Source organism: Theropithecus gelada, chromosome 12, assembly GCF_003255815.1.
Source record: "Theropithecus gelada isolate Dixy chromosome 12, Tgel_1.0, whole genome shotgun sequence".
Lineage (NCBI taxonomy): Eukaryota > Metazoa > Chordata > Mammalia > Primates > Cercopithecidae > Theropithecus > Theropithecus gelada.
This window is the reverse complement of record NC_037680.1, coordinates 112,668,464-112,693,408: the sequence shown is the minus strand read 5'-3', so window position 1 is coordinate 112,693,408 and position 24,945 is coordinate 112,668,464. Positions and strand designations below refer to the sequence as shown.

The following is a 24,945-nucleotide window of genomic DNA, read 5'->3' as shown; positions in this document are numbered from 1 at the left end:
ATCGAGACCATCCTGGCTAACACGGTGAAACCCCGTCTCTACTAAAAATACAAAAAACTAGCCGGGCGAGGTGGCAGGCGCCTGTAGTCCCAGCTACTCGGGAGGCTGAGGCAGGAGAATGGCGTGAACCCGGGAGGCGGAGCTTGCAGTGAGCTGAGATCCGGCCACTGTACTCCAGCCTGGGCGGCAGAGCAAGACTCCGTCTCAAAAAAAAAAAAAAAAAAAAAAAAAAAATACATGTGGCCTGGCACCATGGCTCACACCTATAATCCCAGCCCTCTGGGAGGCCAAGGTGCGTGGATCACCTGAGGTCAGGAGTTCGAGACCAGCCTGGCCAATATGGTGAAACCCTGTCTCTACTAAAAATACAAAAATTAGCTGGGTGTGGTGGCATGTGCCTGTAATCCCAGCTACTCAGGAGGCTGAGGTAGGAGAATCATTTGAACCTGGGAGGTGAAGGTTGCAGTGAGCCAAGATTATGCCACTGTACTCCAGCCTGGGCAACAAGAGCGAAACTCCGTCTAAAAAAAGAAAAAAGTACATGTTTATTTTAAACAGGATGCAGAATGGCGGAACACGTATCCACACCCTGAGAAGGCCTGTCTCTGGGGGTTGGTCATTGTTCATTTCATTTTCTTTCCTTCTTTTAAAAATAGTTATAGAAGTAATAATTTTTCAGACAAATAGTTCAAATGAGCAGAAAGAACAAATTAAAATCGAGTTTAATCTCAGGCTGGTGTGGTGGCTCACGCCTACAATTCTAGCACCTTGGGAGGCCGAGGCGGATGGATTGCTTGAGCCCAGGAGTTCAAGACCAGCTTGTGTAACATGGCAGAACCCCATCTCTGCCAAAAATTAGCCTGGCATGGTGGTGCGTGCCTGTGGTCCCAGCTGAGTGCGGTTTGGCAAAGGCAATTCGCCATACATTTGGAAAACCCACACAAGTGGGGCGCAATCCTGGGCTACTCCATCCCCTCAGCTACCTCCCCAGCCTGAGGGCAAGAAGGCTGCTGCTGGCTGCACCGGCACAGTCACCTGGACAGGTGGCATCTATTGAGGACTTTGCAAGATATTCAGAGGACCCTGCATACAAGTGAATCACTGAATCCCTTAGCCAGAGGCAGCGCGATGCCAAGTTCCCATCATCCCTGCTAGTGGGGTGTGTGTGTGTGTGTGTGTGTGTGTGTGTGGTAGTTCCCCTTGTAGTGCAGTAAATGAGGGCGTTTTTTCCCCTCCAGCTTTAAAAATAAACAGATCTTGAAAGTGAGTGCAGCTAGAGCATTGGTCAATACCATATGCAAATAAATAAGTGCTAATTGCCTGCAGTGTCTTTGGATGTCAGGTGCGGTTATTGGACCACATTTATGGGCCAATTAGGAGCCTTACTGGACTCTAGTGGTGATAAATTGCGGCGGAGTGGCTTCTCGGAACATGCTGGAGACAGTAGGGCTGATCGTAACTCCTCCCCACTCGCGGCTGGAGTGGACTGCCAGGCTTTTGTCCATTGTACAGCTGCACGGTCATCTTTGCTGTCACCACGGGCAGGTCTGGGTGCAGCGAGGGCGGGGTGGGGAGCCCTGTATGAACCCAGGCTAGGGGAGAGCCCGCAGGTCAACAAGGGACCTGGCCCCTGGGACACAGGCCATAGCTGAGGTTCCACCAAAGTGCCATGGGCTGCAGGGGAGGGAGGGGTGAGCAAGCCTGGCCCTTCCTTCCAGGGAAACTGGGTGGGCCTGGCTGGAATTTGGAAGGAGGGTCCCTTGGGTGCATGGCCGCCCCAGCCCGTGTTTTGTCCTCAGTCCTGTCACAGTTATAATGAGGGTTAGTTTCCTGAAAAGTAGACGCAAAGAAAATTGCTGCTGCAGCTGGATGCTCGGCACTCAATTGCTCCAAGGCAGGCAAGGCCACTGATGGGCTAGAGCTTGTTCCTTTGTTCATTCACTGGTTGGGTCAGTGGATATTCGTTCAGGCTGGGCCCTGGGCCCTAGGCGTAACCCACACAGATCCATGGTCTTGGAGCTCAGGGGAGGTGCAGGAGAGGGGTGAATGATCCCACAAGGAAAGGCCTGTGGCGAGCACCGCAGAGAGGGCAAGAGCAGGGAAGCCTGACGGAGCCAGGGCCAGGTACAGAGGCCTCTTTGAGGAAGGGACAGTTCATCGGAGACCCCAGAGATGACAAGGAAGAAGCCACAGAGAGCAGGGCCTTCCCAGGTGGAGGAAAAGGTGGTGAGCAGGATCAGATCCCTGGGAGGGACAAGAAAGGTCAAGGAGAGAACATTCAGGAGCCAGCATGGTCCCCTGGTGGGAGAGGAGGGGGCTGGGAGGGCGGCAGGAGGCAGGGCTGGCCTCCTGGAAGGTTCCCAACTGTGTCTGGATGTTGTGGTCAGGGGTCAGTTTGAACTTTATTTCTTCAGATTCTGTAACTTACGGTTTGGTTTGCTCCTTATCGCAATGCTTCCTGATTTTTAAAAATTTATTTATCTATTATTTATTTATTTATATTTGAGATGGAGTCTTGCTCTGTCGCCCAGGCTGGAGTGCAGTGGCGTGATCTCGGCTCACTGCAAGCTCCGCCTCCTGGGTTCACACCATTCTCCTGCCTCAGCCTCCCGAGTAGTTGGGACTACAGGCGCCTGCCACCATACCCAGCTAATTTTTTTGTATTTTTTAGTGGAGACGGGGTTTCACCATGTTAGCCAGGATGGTCTTAATCTCCTGACCTTGTGATCCATCCACCTCGGCCTCCCAAAGTGCTGGGATTACAGGCATGAGCCACCGCGCCCGGCCTTTATTTATTTATTAGAGACAGGGTCCTGCTCTGTTGTCCAGGCTGGAGTGCAGTGGTGCAATCACAGCTCACTGCAGCCTCAAACTCCTGGGCTCAAGTAATCCTCCCATCTTAGCCTCCCGAGTAGCCAACTACAGGTATATGATGCCACATCTGGCTAATTAAAAAAAATTTTTTGGGCCAGGCGGGGTGGGCTCACGCCTGTAATCTCAGCACTTTGGGAGGCCAAGGCGGGTGGATCACGAGGTCAGGAGATCGAGACCATCCTGGCCAACACAGTGAAACCCCGTCTCTACTAAAAATACAAAAAATTATCTGGGCGAGGTGGTGGGCGCCTGTAGTCCCAGCCAGTTGGGAGGCTGAGGCAGGAGAACTGTGTGAACCTGGGAGGCGGAGCTTGCAGTGAGCCGAGATCTCACCACTACACTCCAGCCTGGGTGCCAGTGTGAGACACCATCTCAAAAAAAAAAAAAGAGTTTTTTTTTGGAGAGATGAAGTCTTGTTATGTTGCACAGGCTGATCTTGAACTCCTGGCCTCAAGCGATTCTCCTGCCTCGGCCTCCTAAAGTGCTTGAATTACAGGTGTGAGCCACCGTGCCTGGGCTCTTCCTAACTTAAAATCAATTTGTTTTCAGGATCAAAGTAGTTAACCAATGGTTTCTCCAATTTCAGCATGAGTGAACAATATACTAATAAAAAACCCCAAACACTTTCTTTAAAGTCTGTGGCAAAATGTGAGCTTCAAGATATGCCTCAATGTAACTTTTTACAATATAGGATAAGCATTGTGTATCCAAAATGTTTGGGACCAGAAGTGATCTGGCTTTTGAAGTTTTTCAGATTTTGCAATATTTGCAATGAGATATCTTGGAGAGAGGACCCAAATCTAAATACAAAATTCACGTTTCACACATACCTTGTACACGTAGCCTGAAGGTAATTTTATGTAACATTTTCAATAATTTTGTATATGAAACCAAGTTTTGGCTGCAACCTGCCACATGAGGTCAGGTATGGAATTTTCCACGTATGGCATCATGTTGGTGCTCAAAAAGTTTTGGATTTTGGATTATTTTGGGTTTCAGATTAAAGATATTCAACCTGTACATGCTAATGGAGAAAATGGGAACAGTAAAGTATAAGAAGGAAACAAAAACCACCCAGAATTCCCCAAAGACAGCACTGGTAACATTTTGGATATTTTTTCCTGGATATTAAAATATCTTTAATTAGAGATCACTCCTGTAAATACTTTTATATCCTAATTTTTAATTCATATTATTTCCCCACGTGATAAACACAGTTTGAAATGACTAAATCATCTTCCCCTTTATAGATGCAGGATGATATATTTAACTCTCCCCGTGTTGGCCTTTGACCTCGCTTCCAGTATTTTGTTACTCTAAATACCATAGACATGAACATTTTTAGGTACTTGTCAAAGTATTCCCATTATTCCCTGGCCAGATTCGTGGGCATTGAATTCATTCATGTGGTCGATAAACACGTATTGAGCCTCTATCGTGATGACGGCGTGGTCCAGGTTCTGGCTTCCTGGGTCACGAGGGAAGCTTTTTTCAGAGTCTTTGTGCACAATTTCATATGGCTTTGCGGGAGCGCTGTCTCCACCAGCAGCGTGTTTGGGTTCGTCTCACCATGGCCTTGCCAGCACTGCATGTGATCACAGTAAGTCTTGGCTATGAAATCTAAACATTCAGTCTTGCTTTTGTGACCTGAGGGCTTCCCAGAGCACCTGGCCCAAGTGCTGGGAGGGTGATTCTGTTTTCCACCCCTGGGGCCCCGACATTTCCTAGGAGGGTGACAGATACTCCGAGGTTTACACAGAGCCCTGGAGGGAAGGTGGGTGTGGACAATGCTATGCACAGAGGAGGAGCCACTGAGCAGCAGCAGGGCAGGGACAGCCTGGCCCCGGGTCTCTCCTGGGGAGGGAGTGTTCTGTGTGCTGACCAAAGGGTGCATGTGAATGTTGGGGAAACAAGAAGGTGGCTGGGCAGGGACCTGAGCTGCCTATTCAATAACTGCTCTCCCCATCCTTCCACATCACCTCCCTCCCCCCATTTCCCAGCGTCCCTTGCAGCCCTGAGGGACCCCACCCAGGCTGGTCAGTGGTGTGTACGTGGAGGCACGAGGGTGGCTTCTGGGGAAGCTGGTTAAGAGGGACCGACTCAGCTGCCTCTTCCCTCACCTTCTCTCTTCCTCCCACTGGAACGCAGATGCTGGAGATGCAGCTCTCCAAGGTGCCCAGAGGTCACAAGCACCCGGGAGCCATGGTTGACCAGACGGCCGGGAGGAGGCTGGGCCCAGCAGACTCTGCAGCTGTTGGCCAGCCTAGGCTTGCCTCTCTCCAGGCTTCTTTTGGGAGGAAAAATAAACCCTTCATTTGTTTAAGCCACTGTTTTGTAAATATGTTAATAATTTCAACAGATAAGAAATATGCATTTTTTTTTTTTTTTGAGACAGGGTCTTGCTCTGTTGGAGTGCAGTGGCATGATCTCGGCTTACTGCAACCTCCACCTCCTGGGCTCAAGCGACCCTCCCACCTCAGTGTGTGCCACCACGCCTGGCTAATTTTTTGTATTTTTAGTAGAGATGGGGTTCTGCCATGTTGCCTAGGCTGGTCTGGAACTTCTGGGCCCAGGTGATCCACCCACCTCAGCCTCCCAAAGTGCTGAGATTACAGGCGTGAGCCACTGCGCTTGGCCATCTATATGCATTTAAATGGCACTGATTCCTCCTAAAAGCACCTCTCCTTGTGCTTTTTTTTTCTTCTGTATTTCTTAGAAGCCAAGTCAGCCCGGTACTTTTGTGCATGAGGCCTGTGGATGTCCTGTGACTGCAGATGACCAGGTCTGTGTGCTGGGTGAGGGGCTGCCCTGCCTGTGGCCTCACATTCCATGTTGGGGCTGTCCACAAGGCATTTCGTGGCACTGTGGGCTCCCATGCCATGGGAAAATGTCAACAAAAAATGTCACTAATGTGTCATGAGATCATGAGGTTCTCTATGTCTTGAATGGAAGAGTAGGGGGAAGAGGACACCCCTGTGTCTGCAGAGAAGAGTCTCTGGAAGGCATTCCCAAAATTAGTGGTGGCTTTGTTGTTTTGTTTTGAGATGGAGTGTTGGTCTGTTGCCCCGACTGGAGTGCAGTGGCGTGGTCTTGGCTCGCTGCAACCTGTCTCCTGGGTTCAAGCGATTCTCCTGCCTTGGCCTCCCGAGTAGCTGAGATTACAGGCGTGCCCCACCACACCCAGCTGATTTTTGTATTTTTAGTAGAGACGGAGTTTCGCCATGTTGGCCAGGCTGGTCTTGAACTCCTGACCTTAGGTGATCCAACCTCCTTGGCCTCCCAAAGTGCTGGGATTACAGGTGTGAACCACCGCACCTGGCTAGTTTTCGTTTTTTTTTTTTTTGCGGGAGGAAGATATAATGTAGTTTGCATGCAAAAATTACAGTAATATTAATGATAATAATGGTATTAATCAGAGTTCTGGGATAGTTTTACTGCTAGCCACCTGCTGGGAACAGTTCTGATGACACACCTGGGGCATGTGGCACAGTGCAGAGATGCAGAAGCATATGGAACTTCTGGGCCCAGTCAACCCTGGCTGGGCAAAGAACATTCTCTTGGAGTTCCTGTCCTTGTAAAGGAAGAAGTCAGAAGAGACACTCCCGATCTCTTTCCTCATTCCACCTGCAAATTCCCTCGGGCCTGGGGCAGCCCCTCCCCGCGGCAGACAAAGCCCCTTTTCTCATTTACCTCGCTTGGGTTAGAAACACAGTTAGTTGTGATAAACGACCAATGCCACCAAAAAAAAAAAAAAAAAAAAAAAAGAAAGAAAAGTCCACGGAAGCGGTGTAGACATATTTTCATTTCTTTATTAGAAAGAGGCCTCTACACCATAGCCACCTCTCTCTGTTACTTTACACGTCTTTCTTTTCCCCTTAGAATACTGTACAGCGGACACAAAAAAATCCCAAGGCAGGAAAATACAAACTGGCATATTTAATCAAAACAGGATCATATGAAATAACAAGCCAAGTGAAATGTCTGTCAATGGTTTTAATTACAGTACAAACAATATAAATAAAGCATCATTGAGTCATTGTGAAACATAAAGTTGCTGAATGAGGTAATAGAAAACATCCAAAAAAAAAAAAAAAAAAACCTCAACCCATCTGTGGATAAGCCCACGCTGCCCTTCCACCTCTATACACTGCTATTTACAGAAACAGAAAACCGGCTGCAAGGTGGGCTGGCCTTCCCTGCCCCTGCCTAGAAATGCATCTCAGTTGTCACCTTTGACCTGCTCCGGCTCCCCTTTAGGAAACACGCCCCTGTGGCAAGATGAGAACCAAATTCCAAGCTGGCAGAAGGGAAGAGTCAGGGCAGGAGAGTGGGCCAGACCTGCCCCTGGGACCCGTGCGACCCTCCCCTCTCCAGGCTGAGCCCAACAAAGGCCTCCCCAGTGCTCAGGTGCTGAGGGCTGAGAGGGGCTGCATCTGGAGAATGAGATGTATTTCAGACACAAAAAACCCAGCTGTGGGAGGGAAACTGATGCTTTTCAAGTCTGCAAGAAGGAATTATTTCTAACATTACAGTGCTGGGCCCTCTCCCCCGTTCTTAATGCCATGAAGCAGCTTCTAAATGCACACTTTGCCCATCCACCATGCAACTGCCCCGCCCCTCTCCAGTCACCTGTGCACCCTCAAAACAGCTGTGCTGAGAACCCTGCTGGGACCCTTGGGGCTGGGGAGGTCCCTCATGTGCCAACCTGAGCAGTGCGTGAGACCCACTCCCCAGACTGGCCCCTGGCTCACAACACCCTTGGAGCCTTCTCTGTTCTCCTACCCTGAGAACCCAGGCGGGAAATGCGTTTGCCCAGGGACCTCCAGGAATGTCAGGGGACACCCCAGGGCTGTGGTACTGGGCAGGGGCTGGACTGTCCTTCCTCAAGTCCAAAGGCCCCTGACATCCTCATGCACAGCTGCTGACTGAGTGGGCTTCCAGTGTCTTCTTTTTACCAGAGCTCTCCAAGCAGCTCAGGCATTAGCTTCCTGGGCCAGTGTAGACTGCTCGGCACCAGGGAGATGCAGGGAGATGAGGGTTTAATCTGATTTAGGGGCAGCTGTTCCCAACAGCTGGTGTGTTAAGGGGGTTTGCTCCACTGGGAAGATTCCCCAACGCACTCACGCCTTGTTTGGTTCCTTTCTTTCAGCTGCATCTCAAGGCAAAGGCCATGCAATTCCCCCAGAGAGCATTCTAGATCAGTCCGACATGGACTTCGACAAGGAGTCTCTATCATATGGTTTCACCATCCTCGGGTTGGGGGGTGCTCCCTACAGACGCCCTGTGCCAGGCCAAAATGAAAGCCAAGCCCTGAGCCAGCTCTCCCCACATTCATGAGGATATCCTGTTTCGGGCACATGGAGTGGCCCAGCTTGGGTGTCCCAAGGCCGGAAGCCACAGCTGCCTGCTGGTCTCACTTAGCAGCCTTAGGCTTGAGCACTGGGGCTTTCAGAGCCCATGCAAGTCTCTGCCGGCCACTCCGGCCCCATCTGCCCATCTCCAGGCCCTGAGGCCCATCTGTAGCGAGTGAGGGCCTCAGACAAGAACAGTTCTACCAAACAGGTGCAAAACCCCAAACCAAGTGCTGTCGTTTTACACCAAAACCAGCACCTCATAGGGAAAGACAGTAAGAATGGGTTTTCAGATTTAGGTTTGCTTACTGCTACTGGCGTGGGTGTTTACTACACTGGTGAACTTAAATACTTTCTCATACAACTCACAGGTTTAAAAAAACTTGTTGGTTTCACAGACTCCCTTTCCAGAATCACCTGCTAACGCAGACGTGTGATGCGAAGAAAGCCGCAGACACACCGATTACATGGGGCGGCGGAGGGGAGGGCATTCATATTTCAACAGCCTATTTAAGGGCAGTATTTCTTCTCTAAGCGGAAGAAAGTTTGTGTTTTTGAAACAGTAAATATCTCAGTACATATGTCTTCCTCCATGGAGAGGGGAGGGGTCTGCCATAGGGGTTTCTGTCTCATCACAGACGGGGCATTGGTCACTTCTCTCTCATCACAGACAGCGCAGCATCCCAGGGGCCAGCGATCAGGATCACTCCCTCGCTGTGTCGGAAGGACCAGTCTGAGGACTGTGTCTTAGTGACCCAGCTACTCCAAGGAGATACACCTGCGCCCCTCTGTTTCCCGCATAATGGGAGCAAAGCTGACATTTCGCTGAAAAGCAGCCTAACGTGCGTGGTGAAATGACAGAGGGCCCGTCCCCACAGGGCACACAGCAGGGCCGGGGCAGATCTGTCCACGGGGCAGGGCAGGGGGGTCTCCTGGCCCCACTATCACCTGGGCGTGCTGGCCTGGCCTGGGGGGACGGGGGCGGCATTAAAGCCGTGTGACCACAAGGGCTCCCTGAAGAAAGCCACTCAGAAATCCAAGCGCGAGCCTCGGAAAGGTGGAGAATGCACGCGGTGATGCCAAAGGCCCTTATTTAGCTTTTTGGGGAAGGATGAGGGTGACAATCATTCAAGATGTGACTTCACAACACATGAAACCCCCATCTGAGGCGGCGGTTGGAAATAAATTACATTTCCTTTGAAGGAAAGCTGTGTGTCTCCAGCACTTTTCTATCAGAACTCCTTCCTGACTGCTTTTCAATTTGTTTGCTTGAAGGCCATAAATACAACCCCAGGGAGTTCTAGAAAAGTCTCAACGACCTTGTGCAGGAGGTGAGGGACGGAAGCAGAGCACAGCCGTGCGGGGAGGGAAGCGGCCCCTCCGGAGGTTTGGGGTTTGCTTTCCAAACACCTTTGCCTCCTGAGTGGTTGCTGAGGCCTGATTATACCCCATCTCAGGGGAAGCTACATCGTTGCCAGGTTTCTCACCTCCCAGGGCAGGAATATGGATTTCTCCTCATTTCCAGAACATCCTAAGTGCAGGGAGGAAGAGTTGGCATCGTGGGCACCACGGGGACCCAGGGCGCCTACAGCACATTGCATGCTGCAGGCTGAGCAGGTCTCTCTTGTGGGGTAAGATGAGTCCACCAAGTTCAAGCACAAACACACTGGGAGCCTGGGGACGGGGAGAGAGGGACGGGCCTGCAGCCAACCACGGCGACCCGGGGTGCTCTCCAGCAAGCTCCGATCTCAGACAGGAGGAGGAGGGGAGGCCCAATGCACACGTGAGTCACGCAGCTCACGGCAACGGGAAGGTGGCATCTGAAGGGAGGGACGCTGTCCACGCCGACACCACCTCAACAGGCTGTGGGGGAGAGGGAAGGGTCATCTTGGCCCTGACCAGCACCGGCGAACAGCACGAGGGCAGAACTCAGCCCCTTCCTTGCCTCTAGAAAATCAACTTCAGACTACAAAGTGGAATATCCATGTTGAGAAAAGTGGGCAGGTTCCAGAGAGGCTCTCAGGAAGCAAGGGATGCTGTGCCCCGCCATGTGGAGGGCCAGGGCAGGGCACTGGCAGGCTGAGAGAGGAGGGCCCCGGGCTCTACTGGAGGCGCTTGGCAAACATGCCCGTCACGGCCTCCCCTGGGTGCAGGCTGGAGGACAGTGTCAGCCACGGGCAGGTCTCCTGGTGTGTGTGCCGGCTTTGGTCCCATCAGTGTTTCTGTTCTTAACAAGTGCTCCTGTCTCCCCAGCATCCCCTGGCCAGGTGTGAGGCTGGCATTTATCACACGGTTTGAAACCTCACTGCACCCTGCAACTTTCACAGATGAGGAAAAAGAGCTCAGGAAGCTGGGTGCCTGCCCAGAGCTGTGCGGGAATCCTCTGGAGGGATGGCAGGGCCGGCTGAGTCTAGGGGTCTGGCTTTTTCATCAGACCATGTTTCTCCCTAACAAGGTTAGCAGCAGCTCCTATGCAGACATAGGGAATGACCTCCAATGTGCAGATGTCACAAAAACAGGAAGACTGGTATCTATACTGGATGACAGAGGCCGAACCATGCAGACCTCATCAGGCTGGGCAAAGTCTCAGAAGAGGGAGCTTCAACGCAAGGCCCTTGTGCTGAAAAGCCACTGCCCAGAACTGGCCTGTGGACTAGGGGCCCTGCAGGAAATGCAATTCAATAAGATCCTGCTCTCCTCTGCGTCTGAGAACCCTGCGATTGGTGAACAACCTGCCGCCTTCGCCCTCCTTTCCGGTGCATATACACTGTGCACATACTTGGGAGATAGGACACTGCACCTGGTTTTGGGGCAAATGACTCAGAAACTTGTCACTTGCTCGCCCTTGGGCTGCTCATTTCCTGGGATGAAACAGAGAGAAGGACCAGGGACAGGACTGGGGTGCTGGGCAGGGCAAACCACTTGTCCGCCCCAGCACCCGAGGTCAGAATCAGAGTTCTGTCCCCACGGGATGTTCCTGCTGCAGCCAGGTCTGCACCACACCCCTCCACTCCCCTCCAAGTTCAGTCTCTGTGAAGCTGAACGTCGGGGTGCAGACGTGTCCAGATCACCCACAGGGTTACACAGGCCGCTCGTGTGCCTCCCCCGGCTGGCTGTTTCTCGTCAAGGCAGAGTTTTAATTCTGAACAGGAAAGGTGAGGTGGATCCTGCAGTGGTGATCTGTCATCATCACGTCACAGAACTGAACATGGAAATGAACAACAAAAACTCAACTCCCTTCTCAAACACGTTACTCCTAACTCCGCCCTCGGTCCTTGCCTCTCCCAGCCTTGGTGGTAATTAGCTTGAAAGTGGGAACAAGAGTGTGGTCAGCAAAGAAAGGGCTTCTGGTTAGACACCGAAATACAAACAGATTAGCCAGCTGTCTTCTTTATTTGGAAAGACCCTTGAAACTGCCTTTCCTTTTGCTACTAAAACTCGGGCCCTAGCAAGCGGCTGCACGTGGAGCAGATGGACGTCGCTGAGAATGGCAGGGGAGGGGCTGTGTTTTCTGAGGGGGAGTCATGGCGGCCCGTGCTGGGGACCAGGAAGGGAAAGAGCCAATCTAGCATTCAGGTTGTGGAAGGCAAAGTGAAACAAGAAGTCATTTGGGAAAATATTATATTATAAACACATAGAATAATATGTACACAGTCATATACATCCCAAAGAGAAGCCTCAAGGAGTTCCGTTTCTTCTCAAAAGAAGCTTCACTATGATAAAGCATTCCTAGAGTGGGAATTCACTACAATGAAATAATTTAACAATTTCATTTATGCTATATTTGTGTCCACTACAGAGTCTACGGTGAAGGCTGTGTGGAGCGAGTGTGTCTAGTGGATTCGAACACCAACGCGCTCTTCAAAAATAGGCAATGACCTTTTTTTCTTTTCTATTCACATTTACAATAGCTACACAGTGATGAAACGCAGACTGAAAAATCAAACGGCAGGACGATGGGACTGTCGTCAAAGTTCTCAGACTTGTGGCTGCTGCACCTGTTATCCTTTTGGATACGAGTGAGCTCCACTTAGCTTCGTTAAGATTAGAAATTTCCATGAAACACTTACCCACATATAAATTATGTGTAAAGCTTTATTTTTTTCCCCACCTACTTTAATTTTTTTTAAAAAGTGAAAGAAGAGGAAAAACTCTTATAAAATATAAGGTTTAATATATGAGAGCAAGGAACACCCCGGAGGCTGCCAGCACGTGCAGCTTTGTGTTTCTGTGCCACAGGAGTCTAGTGTCCTCATCTTCAATCGTGACAACCCTTCTCCCCGCGTCACACTGCCAACGGGCTCTGGGCAAAGCCGCCCCGTTTGCTTTTAATCTAAGGGATGCTGTGGTTTGGCTGACTATGTTTGACTACCACCACGGAAGGCGGCGGACGTCTGAAGCGGCCAGACACCGCGACGATGGAAATCAGGCGAGGTACTAGCGTGGAGGGCCGGGCTGCCGGGTCAAGGTTGCCTGGGTTCTCAGGAGCCAGTCTGTGCCACAGAACCATCGGCAGCTGCCTTCCGTAAGGCACCTCGGTCTGGCATTCGGAAAACCACCCCGTCTTGCCAGAGCCCCTTGGTCTTGGTTAGCAAAAGCCGTATCCGATCTACATCATGCTTTCAATCATGAGAAACCACATTCCTTCTTTCTCCTTTCTAATACACTTCAGTGTGTCTTTTTTTCTTTCTCAATTTTAATAAGCAAATTGTACCACCGTCTTATTCTGAGATGCTCCTTTTTAAAAGCTGTAGATCACATTAATGGAAGTGTTTACTGCTGGGAATATTTTCCATGTACAATGATCTGTAACCCTCTTATCTCAACTAGTTGCACATTATTAGTTCACATCCAGTTCAATTTATAAATTAAGAGAGGTGCCATTTGTCTGTACAAAAATCAATGCATATTTATGAACTTCTTTTATTCAAATATATTTTCACACATCTTATCTAAATACATAATACAGAAGCCTGTGTGACTTGGGCAATGTGGCCCAGGAGGGCCTGAGACTAACACATCCACCTCGGCAAAAGGACATAAAATCTCTCTTACGGTCGGAAAAAATAGCCTTTTGTGTATTTACTTAGTTTGCGAAATATACTCGAAATGCTATTGTTAGCTGAATTTGTGATTTCCTTTTGAATTTCTGAGTTATTCTTATTTATTTTTCCCATTTTGTTTTTGCACCAAGGAGACCACAGTCAAATAATACTCAGCGACTGATTTCCTCTCTTTGGACTGAAAAATTAAACAGATACTAAATTATGACAGTGAATTTAGAAAGGAGGGCTCCAAGGGCTTGAAAGAACATGTCTGGGATAATATGATGCTTCTAAGAGTATTGCAATCACATCGTGGCAATCACCGGAGCGTGCCACGTAACTACCTCCTCGGCTAATATGCTTTCTTCTCGGTGATGACTAATCATGTTCTATTAAACAGCAGTAATGCTGGAAGAACTCAACTATACAAGTGTAATGAAGCCAGTATTCTCCCTGGACAGATTAGCTACAACTGATTTGACACATACCATCATAGGGGCTTCAAACCTGACAAACTGTGTGCTTGCTTCTGATTTATGCCGTCAAGCTCCTCAGAGAAGAGATGGAATCCAAGTGTTCCGTTTGCTAGAGGTGAAATGTACTATGTGCTTAACTGCCAGTTAACGAAAGTTGCCCCTTCTCCTTGTTCCTCGCCTCCCCTCCCCCTCACGTCCCCGTCCCTTGTGCCACCAGGACAAGGGTCCTGCGCCGTGTGCTATCGTCAAAGGGCCGAGGCCCGTCGCTCTCTCCTGCTTGTGGTTTAGGGGAGTTTATGAAAAGGAGCCACTTCTGCAGTCTCCCGGCCGCCTCTTCGCCCCTTGAGGATGTCCAGGTTTTGTGATTTTGTTTGGGGTGACAGTGGGGGGGCAGGAGGGAGGCGGCCACCAGGAAGAGGGAGGGGATGCGACGGGACTCACGTGCTGCGAATTCCGAGCGAGTATGCGGCAAGGCTGCCGCGTCCCGGGTGTGGCGAGCAGGCGGGCACGGCTGTTCCTCAGATGATGGTGGGCACCCTCCCGCTGCTGTTGTTCCGGTTATTGTTTCTCCTGGACAGGTTGGGAGTGGCCATGAGCACGAAGCGTTCGTCGGGGCAGCCGTACTGCAGCAGCACGTCGATGCACTCCTGGCTGGAGGCCTGCCGGGCGTAGGCCAGCGCTGTGTTCCCGTGGGCATCTCGGGCCATGACGTCCACCCCGTACTGCGGAGGTAACGGAGCCCACATTAGTATCCCGGGGGATGTGATGGAAGGAGGGGGCAGAGACGCTTTCTCTCAGCCCTTGTGCGTGGCTTGTGCTTGGACAGCGGGGCCAGCTACAGAACTGGCTGGCACAGCCTGCACCCGTGGCCAGCGGATTCTTTTAAGGAAAGAACGTGTCTTCTTTTCAACTGAAAGCCCCTCCTTTGTGCAACATTAAGGAATCAAAGATAACTTTAGTTTTGCTGTTTCTATTTTGACTTTCCAACTGCACAAAGAAAAAAAAGATCACTGTTTTGATCTCAGAATTTTCATTATAAGAAATATATAAATAACACACAAGAGCTCGAGCAGAAAAAAAAAATCACCCATAATCTTGCTATTCAGAGATAACCTTTGTCAATTAGTGGATTTCCTTCCAATGGGTTTTCTTTGAATCTAAATGTATATGTGCCTAATTGAGATAAGATTATACAAATACTTTGTATTGTTTTTCATTTTTTATTGATCACTATACTGTGATCATTTTCTTGCATCATTAAATATTACTCAGAGGCCGGGCGCGGTGGCTCACGCCTGTAATCCCAGCACTTTGGGAGGCCGAGACGGGCGGATCACGAGGTCAGGAGATCGAGACCATCCTGGCTAACTCGGTGAAACCCCGTCTCTACTAAAAATACAAAAAATTAGCCGGGCGTGGTGGCAGGTGCCCGTAGTCCCAGCTACTCAGGAGGCTGAGGCAGGAGAACGGTGTGAACCCAGAAGGCGGAGCTTGCAGTGAGCCGAGACTGCGTCACTGCACTCCAGCCTGGGCAACAGAGTGAGACTCCGTCTCAAAAAAATAAAAGAAAAACAACAAAAAACACTACTCAGAAGCACGACACAAGCTGTGTGCAGTGGCTCACTGCAGCCCAGGAGTTCAAGATTAGCCTGAGCAATATAGGGAGATCCTATCTCTAGAAAAAAACACATTTTTAAAAAACTAGCTGGGCATGGTGGCATGTGCCTGTGGACCCAGCTACACAGGAGGCTGAGGTGGGAGGGTCACTTGAGTCTAGGAGGCAGAGGCTGCCGTGGGCCGAGATCACACCGCTGTACTCCAGCCTGGGCAACAGAGTGAGACCCTGTCTCCCCACCCCCCAAATAGCATGACACAGGCAAGTCATACAATATTCCACCATAGGAACAGAATTCAGAACTCTCCCCTCAACTGTGCACTCTGCAAAAATTATCACTGGAGCTGGGTGCGGTGGCTCAATCCTGTAATCCCAGCACTTTGGGAGGCCGAGGTGGGAGGATCACGAGGTCAGGAGTTTGAGACTAGCCTGACCAACATGGTGAAACCCCGTCTCTACTAAAAATACAAAAATTATCTGGGCTTGGTGGTGTATGCTTGTAATCCCAGCTAGTCAGGAGGCTGAGGCAGGAGAATTGTGTGAACTCAGGAGATGGAGGTTTCAGTGAGCCGAGATCGTGCCACCACACTCCAGCCTGGGCGACAGAGTGAGACTCCATCTCAAAAATAAATAAATAAATAAATAAAAATTAAAAATTGTCACTGGAAGAAACAGTACCCGGATGTACGTCCTCACACAGAATCTTTCTCAGGGCTAAAGTACACAACATTTTTAAGCTTTTTGCTCATGAAAAAGAGTGAATTCACTTCCACTTCTGCCAACGCACAATGTGTGGGAGTCTGAGGCCGCTCAACAGCATGGAACCAGCGCCATCAAAGGAATTTTTGCTCAGTTGGAGGAGGAAACATGGCCTGTAATTTATAACTGTGTCCTCTGCTCCCACCAGCAATTCGTATGTTTAAGTCCTAACACCCAGTATTTTCGCATGTGACTGTATTTGGAGATAGAGCCTTTATGGTGGTATATGAGCTTAAATGAGGTCACAATAGGGTTAGTATTTGTATGAGAAGAGGAAGAGGCTGTGCTGGGAGGCTGATACCTGTAATCTCAACACTTTGGGAGGCTGAGGTGAGAGGACTGCTTAAAGCCAGGAGTTCAAAACCCATGGGCAATATGGTAAGAACCTAACTCTACAAAAATTAAAAAAAAATTTGCCATTCATGGAGGTGCATGCCTGTGGTCCCAACTACTTGGCAGGCTGGCGGGGGATTGCTTGAGCCCAGGAGTTCGAGGTTGCAGTGGGCTATGATTGTGCCACTGCACTCTAGCCTGGACAACAGAGCAAGACTTTGTCCCAGAAAGGAGGAGGGGAGGGTGAAAAGGAAAGATCTCCTAGGAGCAAGTGCAGAGGAAAGGACCTGTGAGAACACAGGGAGAGGGCGGCCGTCTACCAGCCATGAGAGGCCTCACCAGGAACCATCCCTGCCGGGCCTTTGATCTTGTACTTCCAGCTTCCAGAACTGTGAGAAAATAAATGTCTGTTGTTGAAGCACCTGTCTGTGGTATTTTGTTATGGCAGCCCTAGCACACTACACACAACTCTTATTTAATTTGCATTACATCACATGTATGACTAATGAGTAAAAGGCAGTATCTTTGATTTTGGTGTAGTGTCTGTATATCTCATCTCATTCTCCAACTGCACCCATCAAAAAAGTCAGATTAAGGCCAGGTGCAGTGGGTCATGCCTGTAATCCCAGCACTCTGGGAGGCCGAGGTGGGTGGATCACGAGGTCAGGAGTTCGAGACCAGTCTGACCAACCTGGTGAAACCCCGTCTCTACTAAAAATATAAAAATAGGCCGGGTGTGGTGGCTCACGCTTGTAATCCCAGCACTTTGGGAGGCCGAGGTGGGCGGATCACAAGGTCAGGAGATTGAGACCACGGTGAAACCCCGTCTCTACTAAAAATACAAAAAAAAATTAGCTGGGTGTGGTGGCGGGTGCCTGTAATCCCAGCTACTCAGGGGGCTGAGGCAGAAGAATCGCTTGAACCTGGGAGGTGGATGTTGCAGTGAGCTGAGATCGCACAACTGCACTCCAGCCTGGGCGACAGAGCGAGACTCTGTCTCAAAAAGACAAAAAAAAAGTTAGATCAAAAACATGCAGAAGCCTGCAGCACTCCACACGTGCGGCTATAGAACGTTGCTGCCGTGCGGGACTGACCCATCCTGCCTTGCGAGTGGAGACAGAAGAGCCTCCAGCTGGGTGTCCCACCTCTGGGTGCCGTCCCCACTTCTGGGCACACGCTTGCCTTCCCTACCTGGGGAGCCTCCCTGCAGGTGGAGCCTGCCTCTGGTGGGGACCTGCCTCGGCTGAAGCCCCAGGGGTCCACGGGCAGCCCCTAGGTGGGCACGGCTTCTCAGACGTAGCTCCCGTGTGGCACAGGCAAGGCCTCTCTGCTCAACCACTTTATCCTTCTCTTTTACTCATTCAAGCATTGTGCCACATGCTTCAACAGGAATGTACAGAATACTTTTCCCCAGTAGAAATTCATCAGAATGGTTCAAAAGAAGCCCTCTGACAAACTCCTGCCACATCAGACCTCAAAGTTGAGGGTCCAGTATTTCTCTGTTAAGTCAATAAAAGCACCAAAGGTTTGGAAATGGGGAAACCCTACAAGCCATCCCGTTAATACACCGCCTTCTCTCCAGAAGATGATGGAAATGAAAAAGAGGGACACCACCAACCCTCCCTGACAAGGGGCAATCACAAAGTGGCAATTTTCAGAAACTCTGACAAGTACTGTACAAGGAGGACCGACTGTGTCTGTATAAGGCCCTCTGTTCTTCAATCGGAGTTTCCCATTAGGAACTGTTCCCACTTGCGGACAAAGAACAACAGCCTTCCGCCAGAAAGATGCCCATGGAAGCAGAACAAAGCAGACAGTGCCCCCTGTGGCCTCGTCCTCTGCCAGGGGTGCCGACCACCTACCCAGATCAGGAGCTGTGCCAGGACCACATTCCCCTTGCGGCAGGCCAGATGCAGCGCCGTGCGGCCGTCTCCCTCCCCGCAGGTCTCGTTCACCTCGTCCCGGGAGCCATGTGCCAGCAGCAGGATGGCCGTCCGCAGGTCCTCGTCGGCGGTGGCCCGCAGCAGGTGCTGGCCCAGGGACAGCTCCGTGCAGGGTAGTGGGGCCAGGAAGAGCTTCTGCTCGTACTTGGCACGGATCCACCGTTCCTTCTCTTCCCTGCAAAGAGCCACCAGACAGGTGCAGTCACGATCAGGCTCGAGAACACAGGCTGCAAGCACCCGCCCCATGTGGTCGGGAGGAGCCGAGAGGGAAGTGAAGTCACAGAAAGCAAAGGTCCTCACTCGGCACAAAGCTCCCTGGAGGAAAGGTTTATCCACCTTCACAAAACAGTATCCTCACCAGCAGCATCAGCCCAGAAATGCAGGTTCTCAGGTCACGCCCCAGACCCCCTGAATCGGAACCTTTAGGAGTGTTTTAACAAGCCCTGCAGGGGATTCCAATGGGCCCAAGGTGCCAGAGCCGCTGATCTCAGGCTCATACGCTGTCTTGGTGCTCTTTGTTTCTGTCACTTTTAGTGCAGAATCTATCCTTGGAAAGAAAACTATCAAGTGAGGGCTCAAGGCCATGGCCTTGGATCAGTGGCTCTCACACGCCGACGCACAGGGGGAACCACCCTACTGCCTGGGACTGGCACGACGGAAGCATGGTCTCCGGGGCCGAGAGCTGTTTTACTGGAAGCAGGGCTGTAGTCAGGACTATAGGACACTTGGCTGAAGCTGGGGGGTGGGGGGACGGGACAGCCAGTGCGCTCCCCACACCTGGGGGTGCCCATGTGGTCTTAGCTCCAAACTCCGAAATAGGGTGTGTGTGTGTGTGTGTGGACTCCCCAGGTTTTCTAAACCCTTTCAGCTGAAGAAAACATGGCAACAGACTCAAGCAGGAGACGGCAGACTCCAATGAGGAGGTTTAGAAGGGAGATGCAGCTTTTGGAATCTCCAGATACTTGGGAAAGGCTTAAGTGGAAAGGATAGAATGTCAGGAATTCCTTAAATGACAAAGAACGGTTGGGTGTTCTGAGGGAAACTGTTCCAGGGCCTGGGAAACAAGCAGGTAGCTCCCAGAAGCCAGAGCTGAGCCCAGAGGCAGAGGAGAGGACGAAGCTGGGGAGGGGGTGCATGGGGTCGGTGGTGTGGGGAGCAGATGATGCTGGTGCCCGCCCGCCCCCAGCATCACAACCTGGCTAAGATGGGGCTGCCTGAGCTGGCCAGTGTAATACGTGGTGGTCTCCTCCTGGGGGGTCTACAGAGGATGGGGACCCTGCTACCCATCTGTGGGGAGGGCTGAGAAGGAGAGGACAGGACGAGATGAGAAGCTCAAGAAATAGAAGAGGAAACCGACAGTAAGACATGTTGACGTTGACCCAAAGGAAGGACCCCAGGCGAGCAGCTCCTGTACTCTGGCTACTCACGATGGTTTCTGGTTTCTTAAAAAAGAGTGTGAGAGATATTGAAAACTCAAGACTCTGTAGCACTGCTAGAGGGGGGAAAAAAGGTGGGGCGGTGGGGGACAAGAAATTTACAAAGAACAATGTGAGATTTTACAAGCAGCTCTTGAAATTTTACAAAGATCCCAGGAGCAGAGCCCAGCCAGGGAAGTGCTCCCTGCCTGCCTTTTTGATGAGTATGACAAAGAAAAGAGGCCAGGAGCAGTGGCTCACGCCTGTAATCCTAGCACTTTGGGAGGCCGAGGTGGGTGGATCACCTGAGGTCAGGAGTTTGAGACCAGCTTGGCCAACATGGCGAAACCCTGTCTCAACAAAAAATACAAAAATTAGCCGGTGTGGTGGCAGGTGTCTGTAATCCCAGCTACTCGGGAGGCCGAGGTAGGAGAATCGCTTGAACCCGGGAGGCAGAGGTTGCAGTGAGCCAAGACTGCACCACTGCACTCCAACCTGGGTGATAGAATGAGACCCTGTCTCAAAAAAAAAAAAAAAAAAAAAAGTAAGAAAAAGGAAAGAAAAGCCCTACATGTAAGAAGGCACCGCAGTTACCCACAGAGACTTTAATAACGCGGTGATTCACAATTGCCCTCTCCAAAATTCAGGTTTCTCCAGGGGAATAATCAGAGTACACAGCTACAAACGACACGGAGAAATCACTCAGGGCCTCCGCGAAAGTCTAGAAAGAAAACTCATTACCCATGACATTTCTGCTTCCGAAGTACAGAGGAAAGGCCTTGTTTACACCTTTTACCCGTGTTTACATTGCACCTAGTGATCTAGTGTCGGGTTAGCCCTAATCTGTTTTTAAATACTTAGGCAAACAAATTCTTCCAGGAGTAAATCTGGATTAGTTTTGCTTCACTTCCTGGTACATGGGAGTGACCCCAGAGTGACCCCCGACTCTTTTCATTTGGAGATTTCCAGGACAAACACTTGGCTACAGCTGAGAACTGACACCAGCCCCCACAAATGCAGCGGAGGCAGCCCCCGCACCCCACTTGGGCAAAAACACAAGCACAAAAGCACTGACAATGTCTGGGAAATATGGGTTCAGGAGACAGACAAAAAGAAGTGCTTCTGATACTGTTTTAAAGGCCTTATTGAAAATGTATTAAACATGTGTTGATGCATTTCATAAATCACAAAAGAGAAGGAGCAAAACGTGAATTAAATGAAAAGGGATGACGGGGAAGGATACGTCCAGACTTTCCAGTTCCAATTTGCTAACTCTCATTTTTTGGTAGGCATTAAAATCACAACTATTTGATTCCGCTCCGATTGATTTTAATAGCCATTGCCAAATCACCCAGGGATAAACCAGATAACTTAACACAGTAGCTACAGTGCTAACTGCAATTATTCAATTTCTTTTTAATATTCGAACACCCCAGCCAAAGAATGAGTACAAACCTACAGCTCCTGAACCCTTCCCTGTGTCAGTATGTCCTCCCCGGGAACTGCTGGAGTGATTCTTTGTCCTCCCATCTCACCCCACAGGCAACCTCATCTGAACTGACAAGCTGATACACATTTGAATGAGCTGTTCTTTACTTTTAAAAATCAGGATTGTTGGCCAGGCCCGGTGGCTCACGCCTGTAATCCCAGCACTTTGGGAGGCCGAGGTGGGCGGATCACGAGGTCAGGAGATGGAGACCACCCTGGCTAACACGGTGAAACCCTGTCTCTACTAAAAAAAAAAAACAAAAAAACCACAAAAAACAACAACAACAACAAAATTAGCCGGGCGCGGTGGCGGGCGCCTGTAGTCCCAGCTACTCAGGAGGCTGAGGCAGGAGAATGGCGTGAACCTGGGAGGCGGAGCTTGCAGTGAGCCGAGATTGCACCACTGCACTCCAGACAGCCTGAAACTCTGTCTCAAACAAACAAACAAAAATCAGGATTGTTGATACCACCTTAATCCTTCAAGAATGGCCATAATAAAAAAAAATAAAAAAACAGTAGATGTTGGTGTGGATGTGGTGTACAGGGAACACTTCCATGCTGCTGGTGGGAATGTAAACTCGTACAGCCGCTATGGTAAACAGTGTGAAGATTCCTTAAAGAACTAAAAGTAGAACTACCATTTGATCCAGCAATCACACTATTGTATCCACCCAGAGGAAAAGAAGTCATTACATGAAAAAGATACTTACACACACGTTTATAGCAGCACAATTCACAACTGCAAAATTGTGGAACCAACCCAAATGGCCATCAATCAACAAGTGGATAAAGAAACTGTGGTGTATATATATATATGATGGAATACTACACAGCCATAAAAAGGAATGGGTGAACAGCATTTGCAGTGACCTCCAATGAGAGTGGAGACTATTATTCTAAGGAAAGTAACTCAAGAATGGAAAGCTAAACGTCGTATGTTCTCACTGATATGTGAGAGCTAAGCTATGGGGACACAAAAGGCGTAAGAATGATACAATGGACTTTGGGTACTTGGGGACAAGAGTGGGAGGGGGGCGAGGGATAAAAGACTACAAATAGGGTACAATGTATACTGCTCGGGTGATGCGTGCACCAAAATCTCACAAATCACCACCAAAGAACTTACCTATGGCTGGCTGTGGCGGCTTACGCTTGTAATCCCAGCAATTTGGGGGGCTGAGGCGGGTGGACTTCTTGAGGTCAGGAGTTCGAGACCAGCCTGGCCAACATGGAGAAACCCTGTCTCTACTAAAAATACAAAATAGCCGGGGGTGGTGGCGTGCACCTGTAATCCCAGCTACTCGGGAGGCTGATGCAGGAGAATCTCTTGAACCCAGGAGGCGGAGGTTGCAGTGAGCCAAGATTGCACCATTGCACTCCAGCCTGGGTGACAGAGCGAAACTGTCTCTTTCTCAAAAAAACAAAAAACAAAACAAAACAAAAACCAAAAAATTAACCAAATACCACGTGTACCCTAAGAACTTTTGGAAAAAAAAATCAGCATTGTATAAACTATATAATAAAAGGTAGGTCCAGGTTTTGTGGGCCCGAAACCCACAAATGGGAGACTGAGACAGGAGAATTGCTTGAACCCTGTGGAGGGTGGAGGATGCAGTGAGCCGAGATTGCGCCATTGCACTCCAGCCTGGGCAACAACAGTGAAATTCCATTTCCAAAACAAAAGTTTTCAGCCAGGTGCGGTGGCTCATGCCTGTAATCCCAGCGCTCTGGGAGGCCGAGGCTGGGCAGGCCACCTGAGGTCCAGAGTTCGAGACCAGCCTGGCCAACATAGTGAAAACCCGTCTCTACTAAAAATACAAAAATCAGCCTGACATGGTGGCACACCTGTAGTCTCAGCTACTCAGGAGGCTGAGGCAGGAGAATCACTTGGATCTAGGAGGCGGAGGCTGCAGTGAGCCAAGATTGCGCCACTGCACTCCAACGTGGGTGACAGAGCGAGAGTCTGTTTAAAGAAAAGAAAAGAAAAGAAAGCAAAACAGAAGCTTTCAATGCTGACTTCTGAGTCCTTTGGGACTGCAATATTTCAGCGTTTTTTGGACACTAGGAGGTGATCAGGCAGCTAGGGGCAGTCACTGGGCTTTGTGTCTGCATCAGACGTGATTCTTGTTAGCAGCTGAAATCTAACTAGGATGAAAACAGGACTCAGACAAGGGCGCTGGGTTTTTTGGGTGCTACTTCAGCAACCTCACGCATGTCAGTCTCCTGCTGTGACTTGAAGCCCACCTCCTATGGATGTTCCCATCCTGATACCAGGGGCAAAGCTTAGCTCCCTGCACTTTCTGCAAGGCCCAAAGGCAGGAAAAGCATAACTCCCCACCAATACTGGGCTCACAGGCTTACTCTTAAGCATTAGAGAGATTGTGGCTTGCGTGCCTGCTTTTTTCGACTTAGTGGTGCAGACGTTCACCTTTCTAATAACTTCTTGTACCCTCCTTTCGTCATCTGTCAAATGGGGACAGTGACATCTACACCAGGCAGGGCTGTTTTGGGATTTGGGATCATGCATTTGGATGACACCATGGCCACAGCAGTTCCCCTGCAAACAGCGGCTGTGGTTATGACCGAAGAGAACCTCTCTGATAATTCAACATTATGTGAGCAACAGGAGCTCACCAGTGGAAGTGGCACGTGTAGGGGAAGTGCCAGTGGCACAGGGCCGTGGGTACTGAAGGCCTGCTGGGTGCGGGAGGCTTCTAAATCACAGCTGTGTGTACATACGAGCTTCACGCAAGTCCTCATGCTCAGCATGGTACGGGGGCCGCTCTTGGCCAGAGGCCTTGCCAAGCCTGCTGGCATCTTGTGAGCTCCCCCCAGGGTGCAGAGGATCCTGAGACTCCGGGGTAAGGAGTTTGGCTGGTTTAAATGACCTCATAGCTGTCAGAGTTGCAGGAGCAACATCTGGTTGGCTCCTGCCCCATAACCTTGAGATGTTTAAAGGCTTCTTGGATGTTAGAGGATGAGTCGTGTCCCACAAAATTCACATGCTGAAGCCTTAACCCTCAATGTTGCTGTATGTGGAGATGGGATCTTCAGGGAGAGAATCAAGGTTAAATGACGCTATAAAGGTACAGCCCTAATTCAATAACCCAGATACCTGTATAGGAGGACGACATACTGGCGATGTCTCCCCCACTCTGAGCGCACCTGGAGGAAAGGCAGGACACAGGGAGAAGGCACCATCTGAGCCAGGGAGAGAGGTCTCACCAGAACCAACCCTCTGGGCACCCTGACCCCGGACTTCCAGCCTCCAGAACCGTGAGACGTGAATGTCCTGCACTTAAGCCACTCGTGTGTATTACGTTATTATGGCAGCCTGAGCTGACGCATACTCTGGATAGCATCCTTCATCTTTCTCACTAGCATCTGCAAACACAGGCCACATGTGACCGAGGGACATGCTGACAATGGCTTCTTCTCGATGAGAATATTCCGTCTAGAGGCATTTGCCCTAAGAAGCCACGACGTCAAAGCACACAGACTCAGATGGTCACTCGGAGGCCACGGTTCTACTTCTGGGATCCCTGGCTTGTCTTGGCTGAGCCTTTCATTTTCCCCAAGGAAGGCCAGTTCAAGAGCAGGCAGCCGGCAGTAGATCACCTCCCCTCATTCCAATCCCCGGGAGGAC

At 50.2% G+C, this 24,945-nt stretch overlaps 1 protein-coding gene across 5 annotated transcripts in view; it reads right to left on the bottom strand.

The window, feature by feature from the left end:
• Positions 1–11,829: 11,829 nt before the first annotated feature.
• AGAP1 (ArfGAP with GTPase domain, ankyrin repeat and PH domain 1) overlaps positions 11,830–24,945 on the bottom strand; it is a 633,884-nt gene continuing 620,768 nt past the window's right edge. For all 5 annotated transcript variants that reach the window (XM_025404404.1, XM_025404403.1, XM_025404402.1 and 2 more), the window contains 2 exons: positions 18,316–18,571; positions 11,830–14,468 (listed from right to left, as the gene is read on the bottom strand). In XM_025404404.1, coding sequence (XP_025260189.1) covers positions 14,265–14,468; positions 18,316–18,571 — 460 coding nt within the window. In that variant the 3' untranslated portion in view covers positions 11,830–14,264. The remainder of the gene's footprint in view (positions 14,469–18,315; positions 18,572–24,945) is intronic.